General features: G+C 43.6%; 2 protein-coding genes across 10 annotated transcripts in view; both read left to right on the plus strand.

The window, feature by feature from the left end:
* Nucleotides 1-7439, plus strand: part of mef2aa (myocyte enhancer factor 2aa) — a 92853-nt gene extending 85414 nt beyond the window's left edge. For all 9 annotated transcript variants that reach the window (XM_048258067.1, XM_048258068.1, XM_048258070.1 and 6 more), the window contains 3 exons: nt 1863-1989; nt 2450-2573; nt 2993-7439. In XM_048258067.1, the coding sequence (XP_048114024.1) occupies nt 1863-1989; nt 2450-2573; nt 2993-3386 (645 nt within the window). In that variant the 3' untranslated portion in view covers nt 3387-7439. The remainder of the gene's footprint in view (nt 1-1862; nt 1990-2449; nt 2574-2992) is intronic.
* Nucleotides 7440-8107: 668 nt separating this feature from the next.
* The window catches only part of mctp2a (multiple C2 domains, transmembrane 2a), a 50728-nt gene continuing 39494 nt past the window's right edge, over nt 8108-19341 (plus strand). Inside the window, 4 exon segments of the mRNA XM_048257812.1 lie at nt 8108-8194; nt 11699-12488; nt 13316-13381; nt 14473-14581. Of these exon segments, the coding sequence (XP_048113769.1) occupies nt 11700-12488; nt 13316-13381; nt 14473-14581 (964 nt within the window). The 5' untranslated portion in view covers nt 8108-8194; nt 11699.

A 19341-nucleotide genomic window follows, 5' to 3' on the forward strand; every position in this document is an offset into this window, starting at 1 on the left:
CTATAAACTTCAGGCTAGAATAGTGTAGAACTCTACCCTCAATATAAACTACAAGGCTGTTGTAAGAGCACAGGTTAGTTTAAAACATGTGCTGTTATATAGATGAACTCTTTGTAGTTTTAGAGTATGACAGCCTGCTTTGCAGATGTTTTTAAGCTGTTTTTAAGTTCACAGTAATATTCCCAGTGATCTGTCCTCTACTCTGAGAACTAGTGAACAGATGTGTACAATGGAGCTAGCAGAGTGACTCTTTAGTTAGTTAGGTAAGCATATTTTAGTGAAAGCTCTCTATCTACTCATCTGTCTTAATAGCATCTCTTCCTCTCTCTCCGAATGCACCTGAGTGTAGCACTGGTATATGAGTGGTTGTGTTTGTGTATGTGTGAGTGAGTGAGAGTGTGTGTCACCACAGTTTGTGTGTGTGTGTGTGTGTGTGTGTGTGTGTGTGTGTGTGTGTGTGTGTGTGTGTGTGTGTGTGTGTGTGTGTGTGTGTGAAAGAGAGTGACACAGAGAGAGCGAGAGAGAGAGAAAGTCTGTGTGTGTCACTGCTGTTGTTGTTGCTGCCGCTGCTGCATGGTCCCTTGGAGAGGTGCACAAATGTGTGTGTGTGTGTGTGTTTGTGTATTTGCTGTGCATGCTGGCCGAAGCACCCAGCCCCGTTCATGTTTTCCCACCGTGAGATGTTCCATTACTCACACATGGCCACCAAGGAAATAGCGCCATGTTTTTTCACACAGAGCCTGGGTGACAGAAACAAACACACTGCTGCTGGGGCGGGCAGGTGGGTGGACAGACGAGGCCTCGTGCCGCGCCTCATCCTCCTGCGGTGCACATTCGGCCATTTGGGAAGGAGAAGGTGGCTGGACGAACGAAGAGGGATATTTCCCCCCCTACGCGCGTTTGTGTGTGTATGTGTGTGTGTGTGTGTGTGTGTGTGTGTGCGGGGCCTCTGTTGAAAGTGCTGTGTAAGAGCTCCTCTAATTGGGTTAGCGCGAGAAGGGCTGCGGTCGGTCACCGCTCCAGTTTCCAGCACCGTCCTCCTGGCTGCCCACGGCCCGTGTGTGAGAGGAGGAGAATGGTTAGGCCCTAAATGAATGACGAATAAATGGATCAGGTGAAATGTAATATTCTCAGCGTATGATAGAATTACACCGTGACGCGTGCAGTGTGTCTGTGTGTGTGTGTGTGTGTGTGTGTTGCTGCGACGAGTAAACTGCACTGCAGGAGTTTTTGGAAACAGGATTTGTATTTGACCATTTGGTTTTAATGGTAAAGAATGATCAAAGTAGTTTTTTTGACAGATATAGTGTATTGATTGGCCTTTTCCTGAAGGTGTGCTTTCTAGTTGGTGTCTTGGTTAGCATTTAGGGCTCTGTACATTTGAAGTAGCGTCTGTGAGGAAAGGATATGCCATCCACAAAGCTCTAGCTCCTCACTGTGGTTAAAAGCAGAACTGCTTTTATTAAATTGTTTCCTCATGGGTCTGTTTCAACTCTGCAAATAGGCAAATAATGAAGACACAATCTATGCACTGTGTAACTGATCTAATCTGAACCCTGATCTGAACTGAACACATTTGCATGCCATCTGTTATGCTGTGTGACAACCAAAACCATATAAACCACAAAACAACAAAGAAATGCTGTGGATTTGTTTGCAGTGTGTTTTTGCATGCATGCACTGTGTGAGGTGTGCGTGTGAGGTGTGCCTGTGTGTGTGTGTGTGTGTGTGTGTGTGTGTGTGTGTGTGTGTGTGTGTGTGTGTGTGTGTGTGTGTGTGTGTGTGACAGAGAGAGAGAGAGAGAGAGGCCGTGTTTATGACACTGTGCATGTAACTCATCCTGGGTCTGTTTCTCTCTGCAGAGCACCCAAAGGATAAGCAGCTCCCAGTCCAACCAGCCCCTGGCCACCCCAGTGGTGTCCGTCACCACCCCCAGCCTGCCTCCCCAGGGCCTGGTCTACTCAGGCATGCCCACTGCCTACAATACTGGTGAGACAGGACCACAGGGCAGTCCAACGTTGACATTTCATTAACAGATGCAAGCTGGACATACAAGGGCAGAATTGAAGAAATCATGTTTGAAAAGAATATTATTTTTGAGTTAAACTTATTCTCTGCTTGTAACTATTGTGGAAAACCATATATGGTTTAGATACATTTACACATGTATTCACCATGATACTCTCAGGTAATGAACCTTTAAACTTTTGTTTAAAATCATGAGTGAAACACATCAGGCCCTGACCTATTTGTAGTCCATGACAAATGATCCCATGACCTTTATATCTGTCTGCGTGTGTGTGTATGTGTGTTTGTGCGCACCACTCTGGCTGTTGACTTGTGGAGTGATAGATGTGTTTAGCTTGTCTCTGATGGGTGATGGGGGGCGTTGGTCAGCAGTGGTGCTTGTGGCTCACAGGTGCGATGCTGTTGATTCTTTGTGTTCTAGAATATTCCCTGAGCAGCGCTGAGCTCTCGTCTCTGCAAGGCTTTGGCTCTCCAGGGCTCTCTCTGGGCTCCATGTCGGCATGGCAACAACACCAACTGGGCCAGGCAGCTCTCAGCTCGTTGGTGTGAGTAACTCAGACACAAGTGTGTGTGTGTGTGTGTGTGTATTTGTATGGGTATATATATATATATACAGTACATATGTGAGTCTATGCACAGATGGCTAAGCAAGCACAAGCAACACTCCACACACACACATACACATAAGAACATGGCTAACCACAAAGGCACGTGCATGTATTTCAGCCTAATGGATACAAACGCAGTCATTAGTGGTTAAACAAGCATGCAAATACTGACACAGAATCAGTCATACACACACACACACACACACACACACACACACACACACACACACACACACACACACTGTCTACGTTGAAAGTGATTCTCCATGCACTCACAGCACAGCCTAATCTACCTGACTGTACTTGTATAGACATGGCACAAGCTGGCTATCTCACTTCTTTGCTTCTCTACACAGAGGTGGCGGTCACTTACCTCAAGGCTCCAACCTCTCCATCAACACCAGCCAGAATGTCAACATCAAGTCCGAGCCCATCTCACCCCCACGCGAGCGCCTCACCCCGTCCGGCTTTGCCACCCAGCAGCAGCAGCAGCAACAGCAGCAGCAGCAGCAGCAGCAGGTGGCCCCGTCCAGCCGGCCGGACATGGGCCGCTCGCCGGTAGACAGCCTCAGCTCGTCCTGCTCTTCATACGACGGCAGCGACCGCGAGGACCACCGGACCGACTTTCACTCCTCACTGGCCGGGCTGGGCAGCGGAGGTGGCGGCGGTGTTGGGCGGCCCCCGGCCGGGGGCGACGAGCGCGAGAGTCCCTCTGTAAAGCGCATGCGCATGGACACCTGGGTCACATAAAAGAGCCCCGTGGTGGACAGCGCCCTCTGGTGGGCCGTCCGGGTAACAGCTGGCTGGAAACTCACATCTGGACCTTCTTTGGGCCCTAACTGGCCCAGAGGGGGAGATGGATCCAGCTAGCTGTTAGCAGGACGGCTGGAGGGAGGAGAGGGAGTGGGCTGAGCCAGAGAGGGAGGGGGGCGAGGGGGCGAGGGGCCGACACGACACGGGGACGGGGGTCACTGTTGTTGTTGTTGTTGTTGTTGTTATTACTATTATTATAATTATTATTATTTAACTTCATTTCATTTTGTAAAGTAGGTCAAGTGGTGGAGGAGAGAGTTGAGAAGATGTCTTGACATATCTAAATTTAAAACCAGCCAAGTCAAAGTGGGAAAATCAAGTCAAGTGGTCAGGCTGAATTATGTGCTCAAGCAGGAGTTATCAGGTACTCAGCGCAGGTCAGGTTTTCTGCAGGACCCCTTGTTTGAGGAGGGAAAAAAACAAAAAAACAAAGTATATATATATATTACAAAACTCTAGATAACTGTAGTCACTGGTCCAGTCAGGCACTTACCTGTAGTAGCTGTTTTTTGCTGTTAATCTTTTGCAAGTTTTCAAGCAATCAGTGCAAGTAGGAGAGTGGCTTTCTGTCAGATGGCTCTTGCCTTTGTTTTTGAATATTGTGTAACTTTATGTCCCCATAAGCTTTTTTGAAGTGAACAGACAACTCATTGTCTATTGAAATATTTGACTTTATCAATTTAAATTTGGGAAGTGTAGGTCATGAGATATGGTGAGGAGGATGTGTTGGTATCTAAATATTTTTCCCAGTAATAACACAATATCAGCGAATAAGGAAACGGACAGACACATCATATGACATACTTCACATGGTTGTTTTATGTAATTGGAAACTACACAGAAACACTTTTTATTGGTACCTTTTTTGTGACTTCAAATGAATGGGAAAATCTATTTAAGCCATGAAATCTAGACCAGTTGAACTGGCATCAATAGCAAGCTATTCTTACTCACCTCAAACAACTTAATGGTATCGTAAGCCAAAGCTGTATGTTTTTTGGTGTTTGGAGATAACTAACATTTGTAACTCCAGACAATTATTTTCTTTTTCAGTTCTGTTATAATTGTGCTTTGTTGCATACAGTACAAAAATATCATGCAAACCAGATCTTGAAACAATATTGAAAGCCATGAACACTTGATGTTCTGTTTGTAAATTAAAAATTTGAGCCAAACATTTTTTGTTTTGTATATAGCAACTTTAATATATATCACCTTCGGTGTAAGTACGTATGTATTGTACCTTCACCAGATTCAAGGAAAAAAAAGTATATTTTTGTGGATTACAGCCAGATTTACAAGGCGATATCCTTATTAAGTAGAGTATTCACTGGTTCATATTTACTATTTTGTTAACAATACTGTACTTTCTTCAAAACTGAATTATTATCGTTAATAATCAAAGTGTTTTTATTTTAAAGAAGGTAGTTTTTGGGGTCGTGTTCCCTTTAATGGTGGTGAATGTCTGTCCATACAAAAATTGTAATAACCGTGCTGTAAGTTTAAAGCATCACTCTATCTTTATTTTCTAAGTCTTGTTTTTTTGTAAAAGATAATCATGTTAAAGAACATCTGGTTTCTTTCCTACAGCGATTGTGTTTAGGACAGGTCCAAGGCTGCTGAATACACTGCCTTTCAAACCACATGGTCCCATATTGGCATCGCTTATTATTATTAATTTGCCTAATTCAAGACACATATCGAATACTTTGTTCAAGAAATTACCCCCCAAATTATTTATAAACCAATGGGTGCACCATTTTGTTTTCTTGGTTATTTTTGCCATATACTTTCATATACAATCCACACCAATTGAACATGTGCACAAAACTGTTTATTGTAAATATCCTAGCATTGTGTAACTATCTGCATTCAATATGTACAGGACACATTTTTCCTTTTTATTTGTTTTTGCAAATTTGGCTCAATAGACTGTCATCAGCATCAAATTCCCTTGATGACCAGTAGACATTATACAAAAAAATCTTATTTGTAACAAAGCATTTCCCCCAAATGAAAAAGGCCTTCTATAGTGCTAGAACACGGGAGGCCATAATTCTACTCCCTACCTGGCTGCAGTTGCTTGGCTATGAGCACCTGAGTCTCCTCACTCCATGTAATACAGCTTTTGTTAAGCTGGTCCTGGCTTGCATCATTTCTCTCCCCCACCAACCCCCTCCACATATCAGGAAACCCTGAATCGGACCCTGGCCGGGTGTGGTGCAGGTCAGCCAGGCCTGTATCCATCCAGGTGTGTAGGGGCGTCCAGTGTCAGCTGCAATAGCCCACACACACCCCGCTACTCTACCGGTGGAAAAAAAAGAGTCAGGGGATTCAGCAGCTACAGTCAGAAACCTACACAAAATGGTGACATATTTGACATGATCTCACTGCTGGATTGCTTGTTTTTATTGTGAAACAAACAAACAAACAAAGTTTGCTGTAATCAAAAGGAGTCTCTCTTTACATTTCCTATCTATTTCTGTGTGTGATACCATAGGCAGATATATATATATATAGATATACCTCCCTTTTTTGTCCTCACAAGTGAACAAAACGCAAGCTATGCGAGCATCTTGCGATCAGCCGATATTGATCTATGCAGTCATCAGACAAAACACAGGCCCACAGGCTCCCCTGGCTTCTCTTAAGTGATGTCTTTCTCTCTCCCTTATAGCTGGGTGTAGTTTATATGCTCAGGCATTTAACAGTGGGGGAAAATGACTGTTAACCTCTCCCTTAAGTGCTTGCATCTTCTCATTGGTGGAACTATCATACATACCATTCGAATGGCAACAATTTCTATAGTCACCTCAGTGTTGAACATGTTATTGATGTGAGCTTTTCAATCAGTACCTGTAGATTTACCTCAAGGAAATTTCCAGAGGACACACCATTTAATTTTTGCATACTGAGTCACAATATTTTAAGAGACCTCATCAATCCAACCAAACACAATCAAAGCCTTTTTATATACAAAAGCAATAATCCCGTAGCTCATGGTATGGCTTAATGGCACTATCAGTATCACCACAACAGTTTGCTTTTGTTGTTCTTCAAACATTTTCACAAACTCACACACACATACACACAGGCATTCGGACATTTGCATGCACTCACTATGCACAAAATGCTCAATTGGATATCAGGGACTTTCTCTAGTTTCATCATAAATGCACAGTCAGTGGGTAGCCTTATTCCAAAGAAGCTGGTTACATGAATCACCATGGATCACATGTGGCAGGAAAATCAGACTGAAGGAACCCCTTGTTTGATCATGGTTTGACAACACTTTTTTGGTGCTGTCAGACTAGTAAGCCACACACACATCACATGAAATACATAGCAAATCTAAAGAGACCCCAGTGCTCCTTTGGTCTGTGTGCTGTGTCAGATATCATGCACAATTATTGAATGTGAAAAGGAAGGGATATGTGAAAAAACAAGGAACGAAGGACGATTTGTAGATGACTTTCTTCACTTTGCTGTGCAAGAGTACACTGCTTTGCTTAATGGCTTTTCTAAACAGAACTATATGTATTTGGTAATTGTTTGTAGTTACTAGTTCACTTCAAGAAGCTGTTTGCGGTTTGTCTGCTCAAACCGTTTGGCGGCACAAGCTGGACTTTGTTGCCATGAATGAAACAACATGTTTCAGGAAGAAGAAAAAAAATCAAGAGATAATTTTAAGTTAATCTGCATTATATTTCCCTTGAATGTGTTGTTTTATCTTCACTATACAATAAATATTCTAGTGAACTTTTTATCGAATGACTAAGATATTATGCTAGAGATTGTTGTACAAATTTGTATTCTGCATTCACTAAAGTAAAGATATTGGCTTTTACTGTGTAATATAGGTCCTCTCGCTTATTCTGTACAAACTGAAGTGGGCAACTATGAATCTGATGTGACTTTGTGACGTCCATCATGTGAAGTCTCCAATAACAGAACCTGTCAGCTCAATTAAAACATCAATGTACTCCCAAATGAACATTCTATGTGCCTTCATACTGGAGTGAGGCTGCAACTTTCAACTTCACTTTTGTCATAGAGCCTATAGGAAGCCTTAAACACAGTGAAGCAGAGACAACCACGTTGGTCTCTAAAACTCACTGACTGTCTTGAAATGTAACACATGGTGATGTATAGACTAAAGAGTTGTATCAATGATAAGCCATATGTAGTGTGCAGTTATGAAGTAAATACAATAGCCTACAGAATGTGATGAGTCAGGTGCCACATTCTGGGTGATAATGAAAACGTCCAGCAGATGGGGCTACAGATACCTTGCCCATCTCGGTCTCATCAATCAGTCCCAGGTAGCCTATGTTTAGGTGGAATTTAATGTAGCCTAGGTCTATGTAATATTCCATCATATTACCTGACATTATCATAGGGGTTACAAGCAATTGATCTTGCAATCACATTTGTCATTAGCCTATTTTATTCCACATTGTTATTTGCACTTACGGTCAAGGTAAAAAAAAAATTAATTGACCAATACAGTCACCTCAATAAATCGAAACCTAGACATCAAAAAAGGTCCCGTTTACTGGACATGATTGTCCATTAATTGGCGCTTTCAACCCGCCCTATCACCTGCCGACTGACTGAAACTGGTCACACGAGGAAGTTAACAGCCAGTCTGCCCAACTGATGCTCCAGATGCTTTCGAACAGGTGAGGCAAGGCGGCAACAGTGTTTTTTCCTCCTTGAGGACACCTTGGAATTGAAGAAAAGAGGTAAGCTCACCAAAAGCCAATTTATTTGATGTGTTCAGTAGGCTACTTGTAACTATTGCCTACTTTCAATTTAGTTTACATTCCTACTTGGAACAGAAAAAAATGTTTTTTTAGACACTGACACTGGCTAGGTTACGCGAACAAAACTGTGGGTGATCGTAGAAGTGACTAGGCTAAACTATCGCATATTTAGCTATACTTTTCAGATTAATAGACTAATACGAAAAAAGGAAGCTATTTCAGGCTGTTGGAATATAACGAATAATTTATGATTTAATAGCCTACACTTGACAATTCAGTCTCCCCTAAGCATGACATGCTTGAAGCAATGAAGTCGCCTATAAGAGGACTATAGCCTACGTTTCAAGAGGGTGAAACTTTTAGGATTCTTTTTGATCAGGTGTCTGGATTCTAGGAGAGACGGGCTAGCTATACTGGTATTTCAGGAAAGCATTAGGCCTACTCGAAACAGACCATTACTGTAGGCCCCTACCATCGGAGAAAATGACCACTTGTGAAAACTGGTGTATTAGCTCGCATCATTTCTTATCTCTCGGGGAACACCACAAACGAACCATAAACAAACAGACTGATATTTCTGTATTTTGCCTATATTTTTCAGTAGACCGAACCACGAACCTTATGTTACTATACTGTTGTGTGTGTTGAGCTGGACTATCAGATATAAAGGAAGAAACTCCCTAGTGACTCCCCAGTAATGTCACTATTTAGCCTACTGATATATTTAGGCCTAATTAAGACACGAAAAATTGTTCCTCTTTGTATGTAGCGTATTTCAACCACATGACACATACCCAGCAGTATTTTTCGCTTGCATTGCATCTGTTTCCTTTGAGAAGTGGCCTACAGGATAGGAACAAATGCCTATAGGCACAGTATCTGTCCAAGTAATATAGTAAATATAATATAGCCTAGTATAAAAGTTTAAATAACCTTCAGCCCATGTTCAATTAATTAGCCATAATTATGACCGCCGCGCAGCGAAGCTTTTTTCGCATGTCCAAATTTCCGTCAAGGATTCCCGGGACACTGTAAGACCGGGGTACACGAAACTTGGTGGGCATGTAACCCCACATGGATAGCATGGAACCTCCTGTTTTCGTTTTGATCTGTAGCCCCCCCGCTGGACTGGACCCCCGAAAGGAGGGTAGGGCAGACACAGTTTTCTGTGAATATCTCGAGAACCGTAGAGTTTAGGAGGACCATTTTTTTTTGTATGTTGATCTCAAAGGGCCATGTCCACCCATTCCATAACCACTCATTTCATGTATAGCGCCACCTAGTTAAACACAAAAAAGTAAAAATGAGGTGTTGTAATCACAGGTATCTGTGACCTAACATAGTCAAAACTGCACGCAATTGGAAGTGTAGGATCATTATGACACCCTCTGAATGCACGCCAAGTTTCGTGGAATTCCGTTCATGGGGGGCCACACAATAAATTAATTTATGTTACTATACACCAACTAGCCTGTAGGTGGCCGGAGACAGTTTTCTGTGAATATCTCGAGAACCGTAGGGCCTAGGAGGTCCACCTTTTTTTGTATGTTGGTCTTAAGGGGGCATGTCAACCTATCCCATTACCACTTATTTCATGTATAGCGCCACCTAGTTAAAAATTAAAAAGCAAAACATTAGGTGTTTTTTTTCCACAATATCTCTGGCTGACATGGTCCTCCGAATGCATGCCATAGGGGGCAGATACAATTTTCTGTGAATATCTTGAGAACCAACAAGGGGCCTAGGATGACCAATTTTTTGGCATGTAACCCCACATGGATAGTTTGGAACCTCCAGGGGTCATGTAAACCCATTCCATATGCACACATGTGCATAAACAGATACATATCGCGACACACAAACATTCACAGTAATCCTAATGGGGTCATGACACATACCATATGCACACATGTGCAGTAGACATATATACATTCATGCATGCACATGCACACACACAGGCACATAAACAGGCAAACACACAAGCACATGCACATGCACGCACACACACCCACCCACACACCCACACACACATAAACATAAACATGTACATGCACACAATTCAAGAATTTCTCAGAATTATGAACAGGCAAGATGGGGGTGGGGTTGTATAAAATGTATATTACATGTGAAATCTATGAACTAATCATGTTTTGGTACTTGTTGTCTAGCAGATACCAGTGAGAATTGAGTGTGCATAATGCAATTCAGTGAGACAGTTAGAATCATATATGCCTTTCAGCGTGACTTATTTTTGTGGAAAACATGTGCTGGACTGGGCGGCGGTCATATGTTGTACCGCTCTGCGGTACATCTAGTTGTCCTACAGGCTAGTTGCCACAATTAGACCCTATGGAGGATTTATTTAGGTAAGAGAAAAAAGTTTGTTGCACAACCGCGGAAAACTCGAATGTCCAGTTTGCATCTTTGTTTTCAGCTAGCACCCCCACCCCAGTCAGCTGTAGAGACATAGACGACCATACAGCATACATAACAACAGCTATTTAAAGCAGCGAATTACAAAAGATGATTTAATTGTCCAGTGGCAGTAACAGTTTCTGTCTCACAGACAAAAAAAAAAGAAACAAATGTGCAAACAACAGGGCTCAACAAGGCTGTAAGGCTATCATTTTTCTTTCTTGCAAATGTAAACCTGTTCCCAAACTAATTTAATGCACAGATACACATGCCCACATCCCAAAGCAGTGATCATAGGGATCCAAGTAGATATAGAAATGTGTCTGTTACAGTGACCCGTATGGACAGCATTGCATTCAAAGATTGGGCAGTGATTCAGCATGTCTTATTTCGTAAACCTTGAACCTTCACATCACAACATTGGCACGTCTTGAAATAGTGAGACATGTCAATTGCTGTGCTCTCCACTGATACAATTTCAGGAAATTTGGCATAGCCTACATCTAAAGAATAGAGTACCGATGCAGTATGTCAAATTTCATATTCATATTAACATTGACTACCAATGCAGTACATTCAAATATTCCTCATTTTGATCATTCATCTTAGAGTGTAAAAACACATGTTCTAGTTCTTCCTGGGTGACTGTTGTTGTTGCACAGTATGGGACATTATGAGTTACAGCTCTAGACACAGTCATTATGTTGTAATGTATGTTGTTTGCATACCACAGAAAAACAGGTTTGTGCATAATTTGTGTGTGTGTGTCTTTGCATCTGTATACAATAATAAAGAATGCTCATAATTTTTGCAGCCATCATCCAGTTTGGCAACAATGTATAGTAGTAGTTAAAGATCTTGTTTTGTCACACCTGATATCATCCTATTCATTTCAAAGTATGCAATATGGTACAACAATAGGAACAACATGCGATTATTTCACCAGACCTCTTTATTGTTGATATTTTGTATTTTGCTGTGCTTTTCAAGCGCTTTCTATCTTGTTTTAGTACAGATTTGAATGTGAATATCCTTAATAATCTTCCCCATTATGTTCCATTCCATCAGCATGGATCCTGCCAAAAAGAGGACGGCCTGGTCCAACTTCCGAGACAAGACCAGAGCCCAGTTCAGCAACATCAAGATTGGCAAGAAACCCAAGAAGACCAATCTGAAGTATCGTCGGAGCATCTCTGTCCCCGACCTTCGGATTGCACTCCCATCTCAGCTCTCAGCCCTGGACACGATAATCCAGACGCCCAATGATGACAGCATGTTTTTTGACGGTGCCAACAGCCGTTTTTTTTCTCAGTCCGTGGCAGACAGCGGCTCGTCCAGCCCCACGTACTCGGAGAACTCCTCCGTTCCAGATGCCCCCTTCTACACCAGGTTTGCCGTGCTGCCCTCTACCAGCTCTGCCCCTGAGAGAGTGCCTAACCCGGGCATCAGCGCCACCCCGATGAGATTGGAGACCGACACCTTCTCGTGGCTTTCGGACGAGACCAGTGTCCCGGCAGGGAGGGTGGCACAACAAGCGCCTCCAGAGGCCTATCAGGCGCACGCCCCTGCCCCAGTAGAGAGATCCGCTGTGGTGCCAAAGGTCCCCCCCGCTTCCCCAGAGAAGAAAAGAACGCCTCCAGTGTCCAGGACGATCATCCCACCGGACAGACTCTCTCTGCCTGCAGAGATATCCTCCTCCTGGGCTGGTCCCACGGAGTCAGGCAACAGCACTCCCTCAGAGGAGCACGTTCTGGAGGAGTCCTGGGGGATGGACAGTGATCTGCTGGCCATGATGGAGCCAATGTCACCCCCATCCAGAGAACTCTTCATCACAGGGTCTGCAGAAGATGTACCCTATGTGAGTACTTCATGGACCATAGTGGTCACTGCCAGTTAGTTTTGACTGTGTAGTGTCCAGTAGGAAAGGTTTAATGGCGCCGTGATGATAGGTGACTGTGGACAGAGGTCCTTGTATGTTTTAGTGATATCTTGTAGACCATGTTTTGTTGACAGTTGTGGGGTATTTATAATGTAATTGCAGTCTCCCCAAATTCCATGTTTGTAAAAGGAACACATGTACTGTAGTTTGCTAACTGAACTCCACTTCAATAAGGCTATCAATAAGGTCACCAATATGTTGCAAAAACCAGGTATACAATTTCAGTAGCTTACTATCAGATTTGTTTAAGCTATTAAGGCAAACAATTAAACAAGATGTCTATGCAGTCTACATATTGCCATCATTTGATTTAATTCATCCATGATCCATGTTATAGTCATATACTGATTAGGGGTGTTAAGGTACACGTATTCGTACCTAACCGTTTAGGTACAGGACGTTAGGTTTGATACAGAAGTGTACTGAATGTACCAAATGCAGTCTTTTTTTTTGCTTCTGGACTAGATTTTGAGTTCCTACACAATTATATTAAGTGGTGGACCATTATGTCGAGTTGAGTCAATAAACATCTAAAAACATTTGACACCTTTTAAAAATACTATTCCCGTTGCACATCAGCAATAGAAAAGTCATTTTAGGTTAGGAGTACCTACAGGCTTACTGTAGTGAACATTAACCGAACCTTGACCTCAAAACTGAGGTACACACCGAACCATGAATTTTGTGTACCGTTTGACCCCTAATACTGATGACATGATTATATGTCCTTATCTTTTCTTCAATAGACTCCTTTCTTCAATGAAACCAGTGATTATGACAGCAACTCCCTTCAAGACCAAGTGGAAAGAAGTGTAAGTTGTTTTTGTTCCACTTTGAAAACCTGCTTTACTACCTATACATAGTTAAGGTCGTAGTTAATGGTTTGGGTAGGGTTGGACTGGCCCGGGTCAGATCTTGGCCGTGACACATGATGTTCCCTGGTATGTGTTTGTGAAGCAGAATATCAATTTGTCAAATTGTTTGGCCTTTTAGGATGAAGTAACTTTCACATGACATGTACTGATTTAGTAAACATGTTTATCAAGAGCACATGGAAAGTTTGGTTTGATCAGAATGTGCATGATGGATCAAAACATGATCTTCGAGTCAGCATCTTGCTTTACTGGTCACCTGACATGAACGTCACCTGACAGGAACATCACACTGGATGCTGACCACACTGACACAGTGCCACAGTTACTGATGGCCATAAATGATTAACAGATGGACAGAGGAAGTGTGTAATGAATGAAGTGTGTTATCCCACATAAGACTTCCTCGTACTGTATAGGTAGAAAGTCCCTTGGCAGGAAATGTGACAAATAATGGAATTATTCAAGATGTGGCCAGAAACAGAAAGAGATTATCAGAGAGAAAGACATATTTTCTGACTCCGATTCTGCAGTTGGTCACCAGCTCCTCCTTGTGTAAAACCACACAAATGTGTCATGCTGAATGACGCTTACAAACTGGTAGAATGTGTCATTGTCAGTACGGAGATGTTGCTCTTTTCCAGGCCTTTGTTGTTCTGTTGACTGAGTTAACCATCATTGCAGAATTGCAGCCAACGACTGACTGTTTTGTAGGGCTTTGCATTACCTGTATATCTTTGATTTTGTTCAATAACTGAGAAAACATTCTTCTAAAAGTCTTTGAAGCTTCACAAAAACATACATGCTTACACACACATGCACACACACATACGCACACATGCACACACACGCTCGCACGCACACACACACACACACACACACACACACACACACACACACACACACATGAACACACAAGCAACAACAACAAACTGGGAAGCTTTTGTAGAAATGTTTACAGAAACTCTCCACTGTCCATGGCCTAAACATTGTGCTTTATTGTGATTGACGGCATGTGTTTGTGTCTGCAGAGCTCAGCTGTCAGCTTAGATCAGCTGGTTGCCAGTGGCCAGAAGGTGCAGTACCTCATTACCATCAACCTCAAGGAGGGCAGGAACCTGGTGGTGCGAGATCGCTCTGGTATGAGATAACACACGCACACACACACACACACACACACACACACACACACACACACACACACACACACACACACACACACACACACACACACACACACACAAACACACACACACACACTTTAAGCACACTAATGCAGACCTCCAAACGCAATACATATTGTTTGTTATTTAAATGCACTACATGCAAAAAGCCTTGAAAAGATACCGAAAACACCTCAATACACAACACAGAAAACACACACCCATACACACACAAACACATACACATTCCAAAAACAACTCATGCATGGACAGCCTTAACCCATTTACTCCTAATATGCCTGCTAAAAACGCCTATAGAATCCTATGGCATTCTAGACTAAATAACTTTATTTCCTGAGGGTTTTCTGAAAAAATACTAAGAATTGTCAATGTCTACCAAAACCTTAATATCTAAGCCTCTGTACACCTAGAAACATGAAATAAAAAGCATGCTGCGCTACGCAGCAACCAGCGGGAGACTCAATGTTGCGCTATGCAGCAACAGGCGGGAGAGGAAGTTAATTATACCACTGCTTGGTTGAATTTCCTATTGTGATGCAGTGTTTAGAACGTCAATTATTTTTTGTTAATTGCACACCTATGAAGTAGCTCCAGTTTTTTGGCCATATCACACTTTTATATTAATTCGCCGAAATCACTGTGAAGTTTAAATGAACTGTCACGTTGCATCAGAGCTATAAAAAAAAATAGAGATCTGACCGACATTCAGAACATGAGCAATATTGCAATAGAGCAATAGAGCAATATTGACGCATATGACTGAGGTGCCATTTAGCTTAGTTACATGGTAGTATGTATGTTCATCAGAATCCTGAGATATGCCCACTTGACAACGAGAGAGATGAAACTAACCAACAAAGAAGTAGTTCTATGAACAAGACAGTTTTAGTAATTCAAATGTTTAAATTATAACAGCAAATGAACACAACATAAGTGGCAACAGTGGTATAAGTGAGATAATGGACTCCATGGCGTTCGGTAACAGAAATTAAAGGTGTACTGATATGAATGTTGTTACCACCTTGAACTTGCATTCATTCCTGTTAACCGAACGCTATGTCGTCCGTTATCCCTTACTTACAACTATAACAATATGGGTATGTACATTGACCAACGATAAGGAAAGTCTCTCCTCATGTTGATGAATTTTATGTCTAAAATTTGATGGATTCTGATTGGCTGTCAGCTTTTTATTATTCTCAAAATCGCTCTGAGAGTGATCCCCAATGATATTGTTCTTCATAGTTTATGTGTGCAAGTTGTCACATATTATTAGCTAGAGTGAGACTTTTTTGCCGTTATCGTTAATAGTTATCGTTATTGGTGTGAATGGCCCTTTAATCCATTTGTGGTAGTGTGGCTGTCTTTTCGTTTTTGTCATTGTTTTTCTTTTTGGTGCCTGGGTGTGTGTGCATGCATGCCTGCGTGTGTGTGTGTGAGAGAGAGAGAGACACAGAGAGGAAGAGCTCTCAGAGAGAACAGTATGCACGCCATCTGGCCCTGCCACATTCCTTCTCTACCTGTGTTCAGACATTAACTTTTTTTCCCCTTACTTTTTTGTCGTGCAGAGCTCGCTCGTCGTACAGTAAAGACGGGCGGTCCTTCATGTCACCTGCTGTGTTGCAGCATTTGGGCTCTCTGACAGCGCTGATAGATTGGTCCTCTTCTTCATTACCATAGAAAAACCCAGAGTCAGGCTCGGGAAGGGAGGCCGGGGGTGGTGGTGGTGGAGGGGGGGATGGGGGCAGTGTGGTGGTTGCTGGTGGTTGTGGGGGTGCTTTCCAAGTTCATGCGTTTTTTTTGTCGCTCCGCTTTCACTGAGCTGTGTTCGGTTTTGCTAAACGATGCAGCGGTGGGGTGGGACCGGACCCGCTCCCCGCAGGTGGCCCCTTCTCACTTTCCGCCTCGGCGGCGCAGCAGAGGGCTCGAGTCGCACGCCGCTGCCATGTGTGATTTGAACGCCGCCGCTTCATCGCACCCAAATTATCATAATCGGCCTCCGAAACAACACACGCCCGACCCAGAGCGATGACATCTGGTGGGTCGGACGCGGGTTTCCCATCTGATTGATTTCAGCAACAACCAGATGTAAGGGGACACCGGCAGCAGTTTTCCTCAGTGACGACTGCTGTGTTTTGTCAGGCTTGTGACTGGGTCAGTTATTTGTCAGGTCACAGACACATTCATTATTTTTTTTTAAACCAGCATGCCACGACTGAGGTCCTATACCGGTGCCAGGCGTCCCCGTCAAGAATAGCGGGCGTGATCCCTTTTGACTGGCTAGGAGCTCAGGGACGTACACACCGACACTTCAGAGGAGTTCACTCACACAGACACACGCACACACACACACACACACAGGCATGCGGTCAGACCAGAAACTCAGTCAGCGTGTCCTGATGTTGCAGCGTGTCGTTCCCAGTAACCCTGCATGGGAAAACATGTTTGACCAGCTCTACATGCATCATGGGTGGAGACTTACAGAACACCTGATCTACTTGTTTTCATTTCTTTAGATGGGATTTTAGTATCATTGAGTCAATAATATCCATATCAAACCCAAATACCACTGACCTATTCAACTGCCATATGACCACGTATGGATTTTGACACAGAAGATTGACAGAAACTTTATTAATACTGAAAGATGTACACTCAAGGTGCTGGTGCAAAGTGCAAAGTCAGTCAATGAGCAAATTGTCTCATGCATGAACTAAATATATGATATAATGTGTGGGATCATTGGACTAAACTACCCAGGTTTGTGGGTAGGATCTTGCTTATGGGGTTAAATTAGCACATAGATTTTGTCACGTTATTACAGTAAAGTAGGTTTAGTATGACTGTATGTTTACTATGAAGACCCACTGTGTGATATGTGTGGCTCTTTCATACGTGAATGTAGTTCGCTATAACAGTGCTACTGTTTTGTTGGGTATTTGCATAGCTAGAGTAATGTTGTGGTGTTGGTTTGTTATGTAGCATTATGAAAATGAGTGGAGTATTTCACATGCTGATTGTAGCTTGGCCTGGGTTGTATGTTGTAGGTTATTTGTACCAACTGGCTAGAGCCTTATTCATGCAAATTGCATAGCTGAAAGGTTAGACTTTCAATAATATCTCTGAGAAAAAAACATCCACCATATTTGTTTTGTTTAGTGAATGTTTCATAGGTTTAGAAAGTGGTAGAAGGAGGTAGAGGAGGGAAGAGAGGGAAGTGCATGGATAGTGTGTGTTAAGTGTGTTAGGTTGTTAGAGGTGTTAAAGCAACACCAAAGAACTTTCCCTCTGTCGCACGCACACTATTTGTTTATCCAGCACCGGCTTTGCAAATAACGTGCAAAAATGTCCAGACAAGGTAGAATATTTTGCATGACTTATAAAAGTACAATGTATTGCGACATCAGATGCAAGTCACATTTGTAGTGTATATGTCTCATTCCATCGAACTACAGATCCGCTACCCGATCTGGCAAACTTAAATAGTGCGGTTATAGCCGATAGAGGGCTGTGAAGCGAATGCAGAAGTGCCGTTCACCCTGTTACGAGTTGATGAACCACTGAAACGATTTTGGAAACATTATTTTAAGGTACAAAAAAGTCTTTGGTGTTGCTTTAAGAGAGGAGATATCCTTAGAAGAGTTGGGTCTTCCAAGAGCTGCTTGAAGACAGAGAGGGATGCTCCTGCTCTGGTGCCACTGGGCAGGTCGTTCCACCATCAGAGGACCACAAATGAAAATAGTCTAGATTTCTGTGTAAAACTAGATATACAGTTATAGTGGACTCTTTTGTGTTTATTCCTGATACAGTCAGATACAGATATGCAAATGTTGTCAGAGGACAGTGCAAGAGATTGCGGGAAAAGGAAATAGGACATCAGTATCTAGTCTCTTAAGATCTGCCTTATCTGGACCCAGTTATGCTGGTTTGTGTGTTTCACCGTGCCACATGGTCCACACTGCCACTGGTATCCTCCTTCAGCACAGATGCACAGGTGCTGCCCTCTGCTGGTAACAGTGTCCAATGACATCCTCTGGCTTCTTGAATGATTTTGAGTTTGAGATACTCGTTTGGTGATACAGCTGCTGCAGCTGCTATTGTTGATTTACAGTCATTGCAATCCTTTAAATACAGAAATATGCAAGAACATACAAAAAAATATTTTTTCTCCCGACAAAAACATCAAAACTGCCTGCCTGCCTGCCTGCCTGCCTGCCTGCCTGCCTGCCTGCCTGCCTGCCTGCCTGCCTGCCTGCCTGCCTGCCTGCCTGCCTGCCTGCCTGCCTGCCTGCCTGCCTGCCTGCCTGCCTGCCTGCCTGCCTGCCTGCCTGCCTGCCTGCCTGCCTGCCTGCCTGCCTGCCTGCCTGCCTGCCTGCCTGCCTGCCTGCCTGCCTGCCTGCCTGCCTGCCTGCCTGCCTGCCTGCCTGCCTGCCTGCCTGCCTGCCTGCCTGCCTGCCTGCCTGCCTGCCTGCCTGCCTGCCTGCCTGCCTGCCTGCCTGCCTGCCTGCCTGCCTGCCTGCCTGCCTGCCTGCCTGCCTGCCTGCCTGCCTGCCTGCCTGCCTGCCTGCCTGCCTGCCTGCCTGCCTGCCTGCCTGCCTGCCTGCCTGCCTGCCTGCCTGCCTGCCTGCCTGCCTGCCTGCCTGCCTGCCTGCCTGCCTGCCTGCCTGCCTGCCTGCCTGCCTGCCTGCCTCTCTGTGTGTCTGCCTGCCTGCCTGC

Source organism: Alosa alosa, chromosome 11, assembly GCF_017589495.1.
Source record: "Alosa alosa isolate M-15738 ecotype Scorff River chromosome 11, AALO_Geno_1.1, whole genome shotgun sequence".
Taxonomy (NCBI): domain Eukaryota; kingdom Metazoa; phylum Chordata; class Actinopteri; order Clupeiformes; family Clupeidae; genus Alosa; species Alosa alosa.